The sequence below is a fragment of the Gigantopelta aegis genome, chromosome 7 (genome assembly GCF_016097555.1).
Source record: "Gigantopelta aegis isolate Gae_Host chromosome 7, Gae_host_genome, whole genome shotgun sequence".
In the NCBI taxonomy this organism is placed as follows: Eukaryota; Metazoa; Mollusca; class Gastropoda; order Neomphalida; family Peltospiridae; genus Gigantopelta; species Gigantopelta aegis.
Genome location: NC_054705.1, coordinates 19,315,897 through 19,335,825, shown reverse-complemented (window position 1 = coordinate 19,335,825; position 19,929 = coordinate 19,315,897). Strand labels below are relative to the sequence as shown.

Below are 19,929 nucleotides of genomic sequence, written 5' to 3'. Positions count from 1 at the left end.
ATGTAAGGGGTGGTAGTATTTATATCCGTGGCGTTTATGTCGGTTGATACGTTGCAGGTAGGAGTTTTAGCCACATATGTTACTATTGTCGTCTATGGGATTTGATTTGGTAGTATACACCCTTTAATGAAATATTAAAATGTTGCATATGTTTAACGACACCACTAGAGCAAATTGATTTCTTAATCATAGACCAATGGATGTGAAACATGATCATTCTGACACGTAGTCTTCAGAGGAAACCCGCTACATGTTCCATTAGGTATTGTATAGGAACCTGTTGACGTTCTTCCATCAAAAACATGTTCAAGCACGCCTGGGGTGGTCACAACCTCTGACTTCGCCAGACAGTTCTGTCCAAGACAGGCTTTCCATTAGCAGTAAGGGGCTTTTATATGCGTTTTCCAACAAACTGGACAGCACACACCATGACTAATATTATATATAGTTTCTTGTTTAGAATAACAGTGGCTGTATATCAAATGTGTTTCTTATCATCCACCCTTCTGTTCCGGACTTAGTCACTGACGAAGGAAGGAAGGAAGGAAATGTTTTATTTAACGACACACTCAACACATTTTATTTACGGTTATATTCCGTCAGGTTATGGTTATGGTTAAGGACTACAGAGAAAGAGAGAGGAAACCCGCTGTCGCCACTTTATGAGCTACTCTTTTCAATTAGCAGCAATGGATATTTCATATCCACCATCCCACAGGCAGGGTAGTACATACCATGGCTTTTGCTATGCAAGTCGTGGTGCACTGGCTGGAACGAGAAATAGCCCTAATGGGTCCACCGACGGGGATCGATCCCAGACCGACCGCGCATCGAGCGAGTGCTTTACCACTGGGCCCCTAGTCACCAGCGAAGTCAGAGGTTATGCCCAGGATGGGCATGTTAGAACGTTTGTGGTTAATCAGCTACTTACCCTACCCCTCTGATCATTGTAGTGGCTGTACTAGAGCCCAGCCCGTCACATCCTCCAATAAAAATGTTTGGGGGGGGGGGGTTGAAAATAATTTCAGTTTTGTTTGTCTTAAGAAGAAAAGTAAAAGTGTTTTGAAAATAACAAAATGATACTATGTGTGTGTTCTATTTAGAAAACAATCGGCTCAGAAATAAATAACTTGTAGTAAAAAAAAAAAAAAAAAAAGGCGTTCCCCATGGGACGGACTATCGGTCAAACTTAATTACCTTTCCTAATGTATATTTTTTTATACGAGCAAATTTGTTGGAAGACAAAAATCCGTTTGGCCACTTACCAACATTAGGATGACTACAAACACATGGAATATACAGACACTGATAACAAATGTATTCAGCGTGCAATTTTAGTTGTTAGAAAGAATCTGTTAGAAACATTTAATTATTCTAGTGGCAGCAAAATGAGAACATGCCCTTTAATATTACTTTTAACATTGAATCTGTTTATGGTACACGAGGCATTTAAATCCGCAGAGTTCTTGGATTGTTTTTTAATTCATGGGGAACACCATTCTTTCATTTCTCTCGCATTCTTTGTGTAGCCTTGGTCACGTTCAAATGCGTTGTTCGCCATATCAACGTCTAACTGTACAATCCATTAAAGGCGCAGACCCTAGTTTCAACTCGTAAAAATGGACACTAAGTTTAGTTAATTTACAAACCTGTAACACATTTGGTTAAAGTTACAACAGAGTGAAAGAAGAGTCTGTGACGTTAAAACCGGAAAATATCCTTAAAAAATAACTTTAGAACTCGAATCAATAAACCGCTACTTCTCAGACGCACGTGCATTTTTATAAATAAGAAAAAATGCATTTTGTGATATTAAAAACAACAGGATGACCAGAAACACTTTGGTTCTATTGAAATGGATCTTTAACAATAAAATGTAAGTAATGTTTGATTTCAGTGATCATAAACGGCTCTAATAGTAAAAAATATGCCTTAGTGTTTAAAAACTAGGGACTGTCCCTTTAAAAATGGAGTTATATTATTCCTAAACTCCAGGGTTAGTAATGCTACATGTACCATAAAGTTAAATAACAGCAGATTTCCGAAAAATATATTTCATTTTGCTTTTGAAATATAAACAGTATACCTTCAATTATATGCCCATGACAAATCATAACCAAATAATTTAATATAATTGATGAAAAAAAGAAGAGTTTTTGTTGGCGAATCTTTAGAGGATAGCCGACCGAATATGGCTTATTCGGTGGAGGTTAGCATTTCATAATGCTGACGACCCTTTTTTAGCTATCGACAGACAGTCAAGTTTGACAGATTTTGTGAATTTTCCGATTTCATACGAATTGATAAGACAGTAAGCTAGTTGTACTGTACCCGACTCTGTTAATACGCAATGCTAGCGCATTACAATTACGTCATTTCCAAATTAATTATGCAAAGATTGTGTGGGATCGATTATAATTGAGTAGATATGTATCAGAAATAAATGCAAATATATAGAGGATATTTCATGTTCTTTGTCAAATATGATTTATATCTCATCTCGTGAAATTTGCAATCATATCTCACAAGTCGAGGTAGCGCGACGAGTGTAATATGATTGCAAAGTTCACGAGATGAGGTATAAATCATATTTGACAAAACAAAAACATGAATTTTTCTATTTATTATATAACATTTGGCAATTTACCTTTATTTTTAAAATGTCAGCAGCAAAATAGTTCCGGCTTTCTTACAGTGAAGATAACACTTTCTACAGTGACAATAACACATTTTAGAGTGAAATAGTGATTTCCACTCTAAAATGTGTTATCGTCACTGAGAACACTTTTATTTCACTGATATTTTAAGATATTTCACTAAATGTTATATAATAAAGCGAAATATGGAACTGCAACTTTGATATAGCTCCTTCAATGGCCATATAGCAAAACCGACATGTTGTCCTGGACAGAAGAGCTAAAAGTAGTCAGAACGAACGCCCATGACAGGCGTGCGCTATAACAGCTTGCACTGAATGTTCACGTTAAACAATTTGAACTTCAACTAGAAGAAGGATATTATTTGTATTTTAAAACTAAAAGAGTAGCCCATAAAGTGGCGACAGTGGGGTTCCTCTCTCCATATCTGTGTTGTCCGTAACCATATGTCTGACGCCATATAACCGCAAATTATGCCAAATACAGTGTTGAGTGCGTCGTTAAATAAAACATTTTTTTCTTCAGCATTTAATTGTTATTCCTATACATGCCTACTACAGTATTTAATTTTCTCGTGCGAACCGGACATTGAAAGGGAATGTATGACAATTGGCAGAACTCGAGTTGTCCTTTTCTAAGTGTTTTTGTGCGAAAACATTCCGCTCTTTCCCCAGCGAAATTTGGACGTCGAATTAGTAGTGGAGGACAATTTACAATACTGTGGCTGTTGCTCGTGACAGATAAGAAAAAACAGTTCCACTGTTACGCTATGTTTAGCCCGTCTGTATGTCAGTTCGGCTACACTTTACGAAAACAAACGCAACATTTGTTTCCACTGAAACAAAAACAAACATGGCGCCCGCATGCTCTTCCGACGGCCACCTCTCGACTAGAGCGCCATCTGTTCCGTGTCAAAGGCACGCAACTCCCACAACAAACCATAGACTGGTTGTTCCGCACAACCCTATCTCTGTTTAAAGTGGCGCCTCTCCTTTATGGGAATTTTCGCCGTGATATATGTCTTTTGATGTCGGCTATCTTGAACCCTTCAGCCCATAGGTTGGCAAAATATTATTAAAGTCGTGACACTGTGTATATCCTGATACTTATGGGATCAGCGAAGTATTGGAAATATCCACAAGTATATAACGAAACTGTGTGGCCTGAAGTCGAAAGATTACGACGAATATAAATACAAAGCGATATTACATACAGATGTAAGCGCCTTTCATTACAAACGATCCTTATGAAAGCCCTGATATTTTCGATACCAGATATTATAACAATATTTCGTTGATTTTCAGCACACACAGAATATTACTGGAGTAGCCGCTGAATACAGTTTACAGTGAGTTGTTTAAAAAAGCGTATCTAGCGATCGAAAGTGAGTTGATACGTTTTTTAAACAACGAGTTGTAAGATAAATAAAATCTAATGCTTGGCTCCGACTACAAACTGCCAGCAGATAGTTAGCTAACTTTCTGCTCTCACGACTTCTACGACTGTCCAGTTGTGAGTCTGAGTGCTCTTACGACTTCTACGACGGCCGTCGTATCCGATTCAAACAACTCAAAACGACGCCCAATTGTTATGCTAGGTTCAGACCACCAACTGCCATCAGAAAATTGGCCAACTCAACGGTTGCGTTGTAATTTCAAATTAACAACTAACAATGGGTTATACGATGCGAATCGATTTGTAACAGCGCTCAGACTAGCAAGTGGACAGTCGTAGAAGTCATGGCAGCAGAATACTGGCCAACGTTCTGCTGGCAGTTGGTAGTAACAACCTAGCATTACGGACACGATGTTTTTTGTGTTTTTTTTGGCACATCCTAAAAAACAGGTTTGTTTACATTTAAAAGTATTTTCCAATTAAAATTTATTTACAGCACTTGGGGGTGCAGTTCATGTATGCGTCTCAGAGCAGTCAGTTTCAGGTTAACTTACAGCAGTCAAGTTCGGTATGCTTTATTGGATGGTATGGCTGTGGCGACCAGGTCATCACCGTGCAGCAACCAATAACAAGACTCAAAAATTACAAAACATTACTTCTTAATAATCATCTACTGTATGTCAAGAATTTGGTAAGTAACTCTTGACATGATATTGTAGTTGTAGAGTTTGACTTCTCCACACAGGACAGTATACTATGTTATACTATGCTATGATATGTGGTATGTTATGAGGTGCTATGACATGCAATGCTATATGATATGCTATGATATATGATATGATTCATGATTTGATTCATGATATGATATGATATGATATGATATATGACATGACATGACATGACATGACATGATATATGATTTAATTATATGATATGATATATGGTATGGTATGGTATGGTATGGTATGGTATGGTATGGTATATGATGTGATGTGATGTGATATATGATGTGGTATGGTATATGATATGATATGATATGATATGATATGATATGATATGATATGATATGATATGATATGATATGATATATGATATGATATGATATGATATATGATTTAATAATAATTTTTATAAAAACAATAATAAACCTACTCGTACATTTAGTAAATTATTCAACAAATAACCCGGATGTTATGTGTGGTGCCACCTACAGTAACACAAAAACCAGATATGCCACCATTTAGGAACAAAGCACAAACATATATAATCTACAAGAATTTCGAACTTCACTATTGACCTCTGACCCACGTGTGTGCTGCCACCTGGTGTTGAGGTCGATCTTGATGACGTCGTTGGTGTCGCTGACCTGACAGTGGGGGAGAAGTGTGTCAACTGCGGCGCCATTTCCACTGTGGCGTAGAGACCGGATGTGACGTCATGTGTTGATGACAGGTGGCACCACACACAACAAGACAGCGAGCAGCAGTGAATGATGGGTAAACACAAAATTCTTACGGTGAAAGACTAGAATCTGATAGCGATATATTGGCTTTATTCTCTTTGGTGATCAGTATAATGCTATATTACAAGACACGACCGAAAATTATACAGTACAGAATTACTGGTTAAAGACCTTTTTCTTTTCTTTTCTTCCTTTCTTCTTTTTATTTACAATTTATTTATTTATTTTATTTTATTTTATTTTATTTTTGTATTATTATTTTCAGGTTTTATGGTGTAAGAAACAGTAGACCGGTGGAAGCAAGTAAACATTGGGGGGGGACTGACTGAGATCGAGGGCGCAAAGCAAAGTTATTAGAGAGTTCGGGGGTATGCTCCCCCGTAAAGTTTTGAAAACTAGATGTCCTGAAATGCAATTTTCTGCATTCTACAAGAAAATTTCACCTCTGCTTTAAGGCTTACTACCAATAATATTTTGTAATCAGAATTATTGGGGTAGAACCCCAGCCCCCACCTCCTCTGCTCCGCCGTACCTGCTTAAGGGTTTGAATTTGATGAAAAGATAATTATAAATTGTCAAATTATTATCTACAGGGTTCAGTTCCACAGAGCGGTTTTAGTGCTAAGACCATTAAGGTAGTTATACACTTAAAGTGATCTTAGCTCTAAGATTGCTTCGTGGAACGGGGCCCTGGACACGACAATTATCCGATACGTTAATAGAAATTATGTTTTTAGGCTTGGTGTTATTGGTGTCATGGATAAGAAAGAAACTTTACTCAAATTTCGATTCTTTAAGTGTTTTAATGTGATCAAAAGCTGTCGAAAAAAACCCCCGGAAATATATATATTAAATATAATATTATATTAAGATTGTAACTTCTATTTAAAATATATCAGTGCTATTAAAAAGTAATATATTACAATAATAAGTTTCATTTAAAACGTAACATTGTTATTTAGTTTACTCGCACTAAGTTGAGAACATTCAGGTTCTTGCTAGCATTACAAGACGAATGCGTGATTTGAAATACGATCCATCGTGTAATATATCCACGTATACTCGACAAACAAAAAAGAAACCGTGCATTTCAATTTTAGTAAGACAATTTATTTCTAGTTGAAGTTATTTTATTGCCAGTCTGCCCAGGCTGGAATAACCGGCATTTAATGGCACGTTTCTATCCGATATTATAATTATTTATTTATTTATTTTTATTTATTTTATTTATATATTTATTTATTTATTTTGTATTTCATTTTATTTAGTTTTGAGCTAGTTACCAATTATAGTTATTTCATTGCAAAGCTCTCTCGAATTTCGGAGAGTTTAAAACTTTTATCAGATTTTGAAACATCTTCAAAATTACAATAACAACTAATTGCAGATATGTAAAAACAAATAAAATAGCTAGTCCCTGAATTCGTGATTTCTTTTCAGATCGAAGCATAACATTCGCACATCTTGAATGACCCTGTTTTATTTTTTTTAAAGTTCCGTAGAAATAAAAGTCCCCTAGCATCCAAAAACCTTTTACTGTTTATCCAAACTAGAGCCTTTCTTAGAGCAAAAGGCAAAAACCAAATGTCCTTCCTGAATTTTATACCATTTTGATTAAAAGTAAAGCTATTTTGTTGCTATGAGAGAAAAAAAAATTGACAGCGCATTTCTGTTTTTGACGTGTATACATCATGTCATCACGTAGACTGATATCATTTGAATGATCTCGCGAGCGGTCTAAAGAGATGGTAAACAATGCCAATTCCACGTCTGTCAGAGTCAATTACAAGATTCCAAGGGTGCTCTTTCTTTTTCTTGTTTCCCCCTTTTTAAATGTTAACACATAGCACATGTGTTTAAATTACAAAGAGACAATACAAAATGCAGCTAGGAATAGTTCCAAGAACAAGACTGGGAACCTTACAAGGGATTGATGTGGATAAAACAAGATACAATATATAGATAACTCTAACCCAGACTTCGTATTCATAATCTCGTCACAGCCAGTGCACCACGACTGGTATATCAAAGGCCGTGGTATGTGCTATCCTGTCTGTGGGATGGTGCATACTGGAACAATGTAGCGGGTTTCCTCTCTATGACTGTGTCAAAATTATCATATGTTTGACATCCAATAGCCGATGATTAATAAATCAATGTGCTCCAGTGGTGTCGTTAAACAAAACAAAACTTCTTTCTTTTTTTGTCGTGCATAAACGTACTGAAGTCAAAGTGTGATAATTACATACATACTTTAAGTATTTGTTTCAAGTATCATACATTGACTTAAGTACGTTATTGAAGACAGAATCAGAATCATATTGGATGATATATTATGCGTATAGGATATGTTTAAAAGTTGAATCTACAGTAAATTTGCATCATCTATATTACTTGACCATTTGGATAATTTATGTTACTTTTTCTCCCGAGGAAACGGCATTGTTTGACTACCTTTGCTAGTGTTCTTTGCTGCCATCAGTGATCTGGCTCACGTAATAATCTATTATTTGTCATATCAAATCTCAAAACACATGACGCGTATCAAAGTCCGATATCCGTTAGATGTTATGACTGATATTGGGTCTACGTATTTTATTCCTTTGGATTTGAGTTTCGCTACTAGAGCCTAACGCGCTTAAATCTGACACTAGTGACGTATTATCAAAATCGTACCTTTGTGCAAGACAAGAATTCAAGAGACATGAGCGGCGGATCTATGGTTTGTAATAGAGGGTGATATATTAACGTGATGTAGTTCAGTGGCGTTCATTGGCAAGACTCCTCATCCACATCCCACCGACAATATAATAATAAAAATTAGAAGATGGGTCCTTTCGGTCACCACCGGAATCCGCGTCTTGGTATTTTTATAAATATTTCATATGAACCTTCAACATAAAGCGAGACACGCTTGATTGCATACTGGTTGCGGGGCGTAGCTTAGTGGTACAGCGCTCGCCTGATGCGCGATCGATCTAAGATCGATTCCCTTTGGTGGACACATTGGGCTATTCCTCGCTCCAGCCAGTGCTCCACAACTGGTATAACAAAGGCCGTGGTATGCCCTACTATCCTGCCTGTAGGGTGGTGCATATAAAAGATCCCTTGATGCCAATCGAAAGGAGTAGCCCATGAAGTGGCGACAGCGGGTTTTCTCTTTCAATATATGTGTGGCCTTAACCATATGTCCGACGCCATATAACCGTTAATAAAATGTGTTGAGTGCGTCGTTAAATAAAACATGTCCTTCCTTCCTTCCTTGATTGCATACTGATCATAAAAGAGTTCTAAGATGTCCACAATTAACTATTTACTTTCATATTTTTATTTTAGGTTTTTTTTTTTTTTTCTTACACAGTAAATAAATTCAGCTATCACTGTATACTGATCACCAAAGAGAAGCCATCCAGAATTAGTCATTTACTTTCTACTTTTTTCTTTATTATTTTTTCTTTCTTTTTTAAGTTTTGAGGTTTTGCTTGTTTGTGTTTTTCTTACACAACAAACAACCTATCTGTTCCTATATGATGTGACATATCTGATAAAAAAAAAAAAAATACTCACCAGGCGGCGTTGCGGCTTGATGAGCGGTCGGTTGATTCCATTCATTTTATGGTAGAGTCCACAGGCATTACAGAGGTAATGTCCCGTGCCGTCTCTACGCCACAGAGGCGTGGAAATAGCGCCACAGTTGACACACTCTCTCCCCTCCAGGTCAGCGAAATAGTCCTGTCCATCTGAAAACGGAAACTCGCCTGGATTAATGGGAGAGTGGTCTCCCTTTCAGCTAAAAATAACCAGAATATTTGCAACACGTGCGTACGTAAAGAAAACTACTAATAAACCAACATTTGTTTTATTTATTAAGCAAGTTGAACTTGATTATTGAGTTTAGTTGTCTCTTTCTCTCTCTATCTCACTCTGTCTCTGTCTCTCTCTCTCTCTCTCTCTCTCTCTCTCTCTCTCTCTCTCTCTCTCTCTCTCTCTCTCTCTCTCTCTCTCTCTCTCTCTCTCTCTCTATCAAATAAGTAACATACTTCTTTCGTACACTGTAACTTTTTCAAAACGTGTTTCTTTTTCCATTCGCCTATTAGTTTTATATTTACAATCGTTGATATTTATAGGTATATAATGTGCCAGTCATGCAGAACTGGTTGCATAAAAAATTATGGACCTACCCACCAAGTATCGATCTTACGCTCCCCAGCACCTTAGGTAAGTAAGTACTCTTTCACTAAGACACGGCTTGTTCTCGCTGTACAGCGTGGAATGTTTAAATCCACGGGACGGTTAAATATTTTATCTTATCAATTTCTCGCATATTTGTACTTCTCTCATATTTAATTGACTCCGTCAAAATTACATGTGCAAATTTGTTTTTTAAACATTTTTTTTTTTTTTTTTTTTTTAATGTTTTACTTTAATACACGTGCAATTATTTTGCCAATTTGTTATGACTGCATCAATACTATACATAATAATGTTTACTTAAATAGATTAGATTTTAATCATTTAACGTAAAATAATCAACAATTTGGATGTAAAACAAATCCATTCTAGTAAAAAAAAGTGAAACACCCTACAGTAAACAGGAAAAAGTGCGACGTTTCTAACTGCGTTCAGGCGCATGCGTTTGCAAAAAGTATCGTAATGCGCATGTGCAGTTTATCATTTTCCATTTTTAAGACAACTACATGAAAAAATATATGTTTCTTAATTAGGTACAGTTGCCGAACACTTAATTTATTCAATTGTTTTAAAGGAAAAATGTCCGCGTTTTATCAACACATCGCTCACACTTGATGTCAATACTGACAGGCATTATGTCCATACCTGCGCATATTTTGTAAAATATAATTTTTTTTAATGAATTGATTCTAAATTAACAAAATTTATATACTCAAAATTATTTACAACTGTTATGAATGGATTATGAATACTATTCACTACAATAGAGGCACAAAAATGTAGCATACCTTTTGCAGATCGAATATAATAATTGAAAACAAATTCTAACAACAGAGGTCCTAAAAATCATTAAAATTAAATTCTTTGGCCTTGTTGATCTGGCACGTGTGAGGTCATGTGACACGCACCGAATGTTAATTCATCTTTCTCCATTTTAAGTCAATTTCTACGAGTCATGTGGACCCCATATCGGTAATTTTAAGGAATAAACAAAAACGACTTAGTAAAATTAATGGTTTTAGGGGTTTGTAAAGTTTTGTATTTAGATACTTACTTTTCTTAACTTTATTGTTTATAAAAATGTTCCTGAACTGTGAACCTTTCGTTTATGTTTTCTTGTCATAACACAATTAAAATTTAAACTTAGAGGCGAATTTACAAAGCCTGTTTTAGACTTACACGTGTGTAATTACGTGTTTGTACAATGCTTGAACACCCGCGTCTGAAACAACAACATAAAAAAAAAAAAAAAAAACAAGAAGAAGAAAAAAAAAAAAAAGAAAAAGAAAACAGGCTTCGTAAATTCGGCCCTATCCGAGTTTTGTTTGTAAAACATAATGTCAAATATACAAATATAGGCAGGGAGCTTTTGTTTATGTTTTCTCACCAACACTGAGTTTCTAAGAGAGTTTTTCAATTTAACAATTATAGTATATAATATCATCTGAAGTATCATAATTTCCAATATTTGACATGTTTGTGCAACACACCGACAACCATGCAATTAAATAGCTGTATGCTCATTCCATCTGTATTAAAATAATGTCAAATCTACAGATATTTGCAGCGACCTTCTGTTTATGTTTTCTCACCAACACTGAGTTTGTAAGAGAGTTTTTCAATTTAACAATTATAGTATATAATATCATCGGAACTATTTTAACTTCCTGTATTTCACATGTTTGGCAACACACCAACAACCTGCAATTAAATAGCTGTATGATAACTCCATCTGTATTAAAATTATGTTAAATCTACAGATATACAGAGCAACCTTTTGTTTATGTTTTCTTGTCAACACCGAGTTTTTGCGCATTTTACTATTTAACTATTATAGTATAAATATCTGAACTATCATTTCCCGTATATTACATGTTTTTGCAACACAAATTTAACTATTATAGTATAAATAGCATCTGAACTATCATAATTTCCCATATTTTACACGTTTTTCAACTCAAATTATACTATTATAGAATAAATAGCATCTGAACTATCATAATTTGCCGTAGTTTACATGTTTTTGCAACACAAATTAAACTATTAAAGTATAAATAGCATCTGGACTATCATAATTTGCCGCAGTTTACATGTTTTTGCAACACAAATTAAACTATTACAGAATGAATAGCATCTGAACTATCATAATTTGCCGTAGTTTACATGTTTTTGCAACACAAATTAAACTATTACAGAATAAATAGCATGTGAACTATCATAATTTGCCGTAGTTTACATGATTTTGCAACACACCAACAACAACCTGCAATTAAATAGCTGCATGCTCATTCCATCTGATACCTTGCGCTAATTGGACAATTAAAATATTCCGAGCTACGGAGGCGACCGTAATGAGAAGGTTATCGGTTTGGGGCTCGTTAATTAGGCCAACGAACCGCTCACAGCCCGTGGTCACGGTCGAGGCTAGACCGCGGCCCCCTGCTTTCGCGTGACTGACCGCTCTGGTGCAGGGCGGGACCGTAATAGGAGAATGTTGCGCCAATTACAGGAGAAATTATTGCCCAACGATGCCAAAGGTACGAGCGAGCGGATAACTGTTCCATTCCTCAAATGTCAGGCTGACATATTTACGCATTTCGTGGAAATAACACGTATAGGTCGTGTGATTAAGCGAAATGTCAGGTGCATTATTTTTTTTTTATTGAAAAATGTCAACAGTCTTGTGTGTTTTCGTTCGCTGGTTTAGTTAATTTTATGTCGCTCTAGAATAATGGTGATACGATGAAGATAAGATAAAACTATATTGCATGTAAACAGTCCACAGACTGAACTGGATAAAAATAAATGATAAAACATACAACAAATAGATGTAACAATAAGTCACATACGAATATATGATACTAATCTAATGGCTAAATAAGAACTAATTGATGTTAATTCATGTATAATTATGAACACGTTTGCACGCGCACACGCACACACACATACATACACACACACACACACACACACAGACTGAATATGATTTTTCATAAGAAATATAAATTGATGATTACTGGTTCAAATCAGCCTCGGTGGTGTAGTGGTTAAGCCATCGGACTTAAGGCTGATGGGTACCGGGTTCCTATCCCAGTAACGGCATCCACCTAGAGCGAGTTGTGCCGACTCAGGTGGGAAGGTGTAAGACCACTACACCCTCTTCTCTCTCACTAACCACTAACAACTAATCACTAACCCACTATCCTGGACAGACAGCCCAGATAGCTGAAGTATGTGCCCAGGACAGCGTGCTTGAACCTAAATTGGATATAAGCACGAAAATAAGTTGAAATGAATGTAGATGTTGCTGCTGCCGCCAACAAGTCCACAATTATGACATAGGAAATACGAATGGGTGAATGAATGGCATATTCACAGTGTGGGTTGAGACATTAGTGCCCGAATTCTGGGTTAAAAGAGCATCCAAATAACCCGTTTACTTATACACCTATCGACTGCCTTTCATTAGGCGGTGGGCGAGACGTAGCCCAGTGGTAAAGCGCTATCTTGATGCGCGGTCGGCTTGGGATCGATCCCCGTCGGTGGGCCCATTGGTCTATTTCTCGTTACAGCTAGTACACCACGACTGGCATATCAAAGGCCGTGGTATGTACTACCCTGTCTGTGGGGTGGTGCATATAAAATATCCCTTGCTGCTAATCGAAAAGAGTAGTCCATGAAGTGGCGGCGACAGCGGGTTTCCTCTCTCAATATCTGTGTGGTCCTTAAACATATGTCTGACGCCATATAACCGCAAATAAAATGTGTTGAGTGCTTCGTAAAATAAAACATTTATTTCTTTCTTTCATTAGGCGAGACAAAACAGGGCCCTCTACTAGGTTAGGTTGCCGTAATTTCTCCCCACCCTCTTCTACGCGTCAAGCGACTTGACTACGCAACAACTGTATGCTGAGATGGTGATTATCTAGATTACAGTAAACTGCGTGTGTGAACTCTATATAAACGTTGACTGTGTCCATCTTGTTTTAATTTTAAAATAACTGAATTTGCTTGGGCTTTATTTGTTTTCAAATTCGAGAATGTGTTTTAAGTTACACCATTAATTCAAAGACCTGGAGCCTAATTCACTAAACTCTCGCAACTTTGCGATATCGCTGTGCAATGCTAGAATACTTGCAAAGAGGACGCTTTGTTGTCTAGCAGAGCCTAACAGAGCTTTGTGAATTAGGAAAGAAAGAAAGGAATGTTTTATTTAACGACGCACTCAACACATTTTATTTACGGTTATATGGCGTCAGACATATGGTCAAGGACCACACAGATATTGAGAGAGGAAACCCGCTGTCGCCACTTCATGGGCTACTCTTTTTTATTAGTAGCAAGGGATCTTTTATATGCACCATCCCACAGACAGGGTAGTACATACCACGGCCTTTGATATACCAGACCGCGCATCGAGCGAGCGCTTTACCACTGGGCTACGCCCCGTCCCCTTTGTGAATTAGGTCCCAGAACCAAAGTAAACCCCGTAAAACTATAATACAATACTGGATTTTCTTGGATGTGATTTCTATATACTCGAATGCTTTCAAGTGACACCCCTCCTGCGTGTGCTGTAACCTCACCGTGGTGCAGGGGTGTAACATTCTCTTTGAGAATGACCAATACAGCTTTTGGGGCACCTTTTGAGTAAAAGTCAGTATCTATCTGTGATATTTGTATTTTTGCACAGTTCTTTACACTGTTTTTTTTAAATCTTGAATTTTTATATTGATGTTGATCATCACAATATTTGTTTGCATTACCATAGTTTGCCACCCAATAGCCGATGTATTTTTCGCGCTGGGGTGTCGTTAAACATTCATTCATTCATTCATTCATTCATTCAAGTCACACCAGTAACTCAAGTACCAGAAGAACCCAAAATGGTAAAACAACGATACAATACGCAAATTATTTTCTTTTTCTTTTGCGAGGAGGTGGTGAAAACAATTAAAATAAACATTATAAAGCGAATATTAAAGGGATTATCCTAAGAGAGCAATCATTATACGATGTGTCCTACTAACTGAGCCTTTTTAACGATTTACGTTACACATATGATACATTTTCTTCATTAGAATATATCCAACGTGTTTCCGATCGCGATCTACTGTCATCTTATTTCGTGATATATATAATTATGTTTCGTACGTACGCAATTATTGGAAGGCAAAATCCGGTTTGGTCAACTACAAACATTAGTACGACAACAAACACCTTGTTTATATGGATACTGATGTTCTAAACAAGAAAATATCTTTAATATGTAATATTAATCACCAAAAAGGATCTGTTAGTCGTAAACATGTTAAAGGGACATTCCTGAGTTTGCTGCAATGTTTTAAGATGTTATCGACTAACAGAGACTTTTTAATGATTGTAATTACATATCAAATATGTTTTCCTGCATAACATATTAGTGGATGTATATTAAACGTGTTTCTGATCGTTCTAGTATTTGTACTAGCGTAAATTTCATTTTATTTCCTAAAATATTTTCTTTTTTATACGTACGAAATTATTTGAAGACAAAATCGAGTTTGGGCTTCTTGCAAATATTAAGACGACCAGAAACATATTAAATATACAGACACTGATATTCTAAACAAGAACATATATTTAATATGTAAGTTTAATCGTAGAAATATTTGATTAGTCGGAAACATCTTACAATGCAGTAAACTGAGGAATATCCCTTTAAACTGACAGAACACACGGGATGGTCTTTTTAACATATTCTAATCCAAGCGTAATTTAATTAAAAAAATTATTGCCACATATTTAATACATACTAAAATTATTTATATTTTGCCACTTTTAAAAATATACATCAACAACATTTGCTTATTCTAGCTGGATTAACATGACACACAGTTTTCAAAATAAACTAACGACGTAGAAAAGCTTTACTATGCGCCCTGCATTACGCAATTGTTACGTCAAATTATAACAGCGTCAAACGTACGGAACAGTGTCAGCCTATTTGACCGTAATAAACATAGTTAATATTAAATTTCTCTTTGACTTAAGCCGTGCCAAAAACTGACCAATTGGAAGAGATAACACATTTATGAGTGTCATTAAGTTATTACGGAACAGCTCATTTGTTGAAATAACACGACTGACGCCAGACCACGAACTGAGTTTTATAGCGTAGTAATATTTGTTTTGGGGGAAAAGCATTACGAAATAAAGAAGCCCCAATTATTAAGTGTAACCGTTGTTAGGTTTCTGGTTCAATGACATTTTATACTTCTTTCTTTTTTTAAATATAGTTTGCTTTCACAATTAAATATATATATATATATATATATATATATATATATATATATATATATGTGTGTGTGTGTGTGTGTGTGTGTGTGTGTGTGTGTGTGTGTGTTTGTGTGTGTGTGTGTGTGTTCTTTTTCTTTTTCTGTATTACATATATAAATTTACAATCTGGTATATTCGATTTTAATACATGTCATATGTGTCCTAATTTGGGCAATTATTTTAATGGTGTAGGCTATAAATATTTCAGTTGTTTCAATTGTTTGCTCAGTTACGTAAATTAGGCCAGTGACTTAGAATAAAAATGTTTTGACGACGTCATTGCTAATAACTTCTACAAATACGATAAGATAAAATCTGGGTGGTTGTTTCCTCTTTGCTGCAGAAGTAAATGTACAAAAATTATGAAAAGCAAAAGGAAAGTGTGAAAATATTCTGCTACAGTTATTTTGTAATCAAATAGGTTTATTGATAATACTGGATGATGGTCATGATGATCATGATCATGACAAATGTAAAATGTATCTTTTTATTTTCTTATTCTTTGAGCACAATGAAGAGGGATATCTGAGTACTTAATTTTCTACGTTTTGGCGTAATTCATGTTTGGAGAAGGCCTAGTAAGTTGTGTAACTTGTGCCTAATCCATTTGTTCTTTAAAAAGCAGTAAAATATGTTTCAATTAAAGGTTTTGGTGAACTAAATTAATTCCCACTACCGACAATGTTAACACTTTCTTATAAAACTGACACATCCAGCGTATCAACACACCCATGCACATATTAAAAGTGTGGCACATTACAGTTTACATTCAATATACATGCGCATGAAAATGATGCGCAACATGACATTTAAAGATTTAAAGAATGTTTTTATTAGAAACCTACACGTTGTGCAGAAAATCATATTTCCATTTTAATTGCATCTTGTAATGGTTTTAACCACTAGCGTATACTGCATAAAAACTGTATAGTAAATAGAAGTGTATTTGTATTGTATTGGAAATCGATAGTAGTATTTGCACAAATAATCAAAGCATCACAGGCTACAGCTATTGTTATTCCATAAATATTTCAACATTCTGATTTTGTACTCCATAAATATTTCAAATTACTATGGTATAATGCAATCTCTACCGTTATTACCGGTAACACAGTCACTACATAAATGTGTTTGCAGTCTACTCTGACGAAGCACTGGCGTAGGAAGCGGGCGGGGGGGGGGGGGGGGGGGGGGGGGGGAGGGGGGCAAGGGGGGCACATGCCGGTGTATCCGAGGACTCTTTGTCAAAATTTTCAGATATTTTGTTTTATATTTGCTTTATAATAGTGTAAAAGTGCGTAAATATAAAAGTATGAACACCCCCCCCCCACCCCCCCCCCCCCCCCACCCCCACATACACACTTTTGGGCACCTAAATACGCCACTGCGAAACATGTTTCAAAAGCCACTTGTCCTCTTTACATTTCCACCCGAAGAACATAAATTAAGTACGGGTTTTCTGTGTTGGTTTTTTTTAAAACAGAGATAAAAACGAAACGAAACTATTTATACAAGAAACATTAAGTTTTGATTTAAAAAAAACACTTAGTCTCTTGAGCGGTCACGATAAGTAATAAACATATATACTTTTCAAACAATAAGACACTCACATACATTACTTTTAAAAGGCGTAATTCGTGTTAAATAAATTCTAGAATAGTTGCCGCAAATGTATTGTTTTGAACAATGGCGCGCCGACTACGTTTCGGTTGCGAGATTTGAAAAACAATCAATTACATTTCTAGTCGACTGGTATTCCGAGTACGTCTAGGAATCAAATAGACGCGGAACAATTACAAGTGACCGATGGTAAAGCGACCCGATAGATATAATGTATCGGAATGGAGACGCGTGTTTGCTTTAACCCATGTCAAACACCGGTCCTTCTTAATTTACAACCATTACTACCCCCAGTTTCCATGCAGTATAAACTCGGCTCTTCAACTCGGCAACCCGTGGGTCAAATATATTGCACCTTCGAGACCCAAAACAATCCGTTACTTCGGTGGAAGGCTCGGGGGGAAATATTGACTTATGTCGCAAAAGCACACAACAGTAACCAAATTTGACAAAGAGTCCTCGGATACACCGGCATGTGCCGCAAACGACCGTCGCGTTCGGGGGAAAGAGAAAACACGATTTCGTTGATCCGGGATGGTTCGGACTCGAAGCCAGGTGGTCGTTTGGTTTTTGAGAAATAGTGGCTTGCGCTATTAAAATCTCGAAATATCTGCGACTCCAAGGTGGAGTTTGTAGAAGTAATTCTGGTCCGGGCTTTATCAGAAAATTGCCGATGACTCTAAGATACGCAACACCTTCCCCTGCGTGTTTTGACGAATGTTGTATCAAAGCCGCGCAATACCTCTCGTATCGCATGACCTCTGAGATTTGGAGGGATTTACCGCGAACAGCAGATTCACCGGAAACTGAAGCATTTTTGAATATTAAAGATTCTTGGTGTCAGGCTAAACAATTTGTCGTCATATATCAAGACTCTGCCCTTCTCTTGAACCCACCACGGTGGTGCGTGCTGGGTAGGATTTGTCAAGGGGAGAGGGGAGCTCAAAGGGTAAAACTGGATGTTGTGGATAATAAACCGAAATACTAATCTAATAACACCATAAACATGGGCGAAAGGGCTCCAATTTGTTTGGGTTTTTTGTTGTTGTTTTTTGTTTTTTGTTTGTTTGTTGTTGTTTTGGGGGGGAGGGGTTGGGGGAGGCTGGATTTTGCCCGAATTAAACGAGAATGCCCGAATCTGGATAACAACATTTATTCACATTAGCATTACTACCAACCAATTATATAGGGTTGCAAACGAATCACTAATTTTGACGGTAGAATGATAGAAATACATTGTAAAAAGGTCTCAGGATAGCACATTTTGCCCGAATATCTCTATCATTTTTGCCAGAATTTTAGGTTTTGACAAAATTGGTCTGGCAAGATTTTGATTCGGGTTGGCAGACGTTTTAGCTTGCCGGACCGAATATCCAATTTCGACCCCTGATTAATGATGAGAAATTAAAACAAATTCTGGAAAAAGATGCACTTAACTTTAGGACTGTACTAAGGAATCACAGGCATTAGAATTGAGTACCACTTGCACAGTTGTTATCAGTTAGCAGTACATACAACTAGTAACTTGGGTTACTTCAATACTACAGAAGTCAACCTACGCGTAATCATCAAAGAAAGATTTCAAACAGCATATCAGAATTTTGTTGTATTTTTATGAGGAACTATTTCCTAAACTGGTCTATATTAAGCTGCTGCAAAAAGTAACGACACACACTGTCCTGGACAGACAGCCCAGAAAGCTGAGGTGTGTGCCCAGGACAACGTGCTTGAACCTTAATTGGATACAAATACGGAAATAGGTTCAAATGAAATGAAATGAAGTAAAGACACGACAAATGTTGGTGTGTTGCCTGTACTGTACGCTATTGTTTAATTATTAATTTCTATAAACCAGTATAGGCTATTGTTATATTACACTGTCCACTAAATCATTGCAGTCCTTAAAGGGACATTCCTGAGTTTGCTGCATTAAAAAGAGGTTTCCGACTAATAAGATATTTCTACGATTAAACTTAAATATCGAATATGTTTTTTTGTTTAGAATAACAGTGTCTGTATATTCAATGTGTTTCTGGTCGTCTTAATATTTGTAAAAAGCCCAAACTGGATTTCAGGAAATAAAATGAAATTTAGCCTAGGACAAATATTAGAACGATCAGAAACACATTTAATATACAGCCACTAATATATTATGCAGAAAAATATATTTGATATGTAATTACAATCGTTAAAAATCTCTGTTAGTCGATAACATGTAAAAAGTTGCAGCAAACTCAGGAATAGTAGAGTAATAGTTTACCATTATCTATTTTCTACATGTCGAAT

The 19,929-nt window shown here is 36.3% G+C and overlaps 1 protein-coding gene across 2 annotated transcripts in view; it reads right to left on the bottom strand.

The window, feature by feature from the left end:
- LOC121377765 (transcription factor GATA-4-like) overlaps positions 1–19,929 on the bottom strand; it is a 99,828-nt gene that overhangs the window by 13,839 nt on the left and 66,060 nt on the right. For both annotated transcript variants that reach the window (XM_041505857.1, XM_041505856.1), the window contains exon 3: positions 9,082–9,272. In XM_041505857.1, the coding sequence (XP_041361791.1) occupies positions 9,082–9,272 (191 nt within the window). The remainder of the gene's footprint in view (positions 1–9,081; positions 9,273–19,929) is intronic.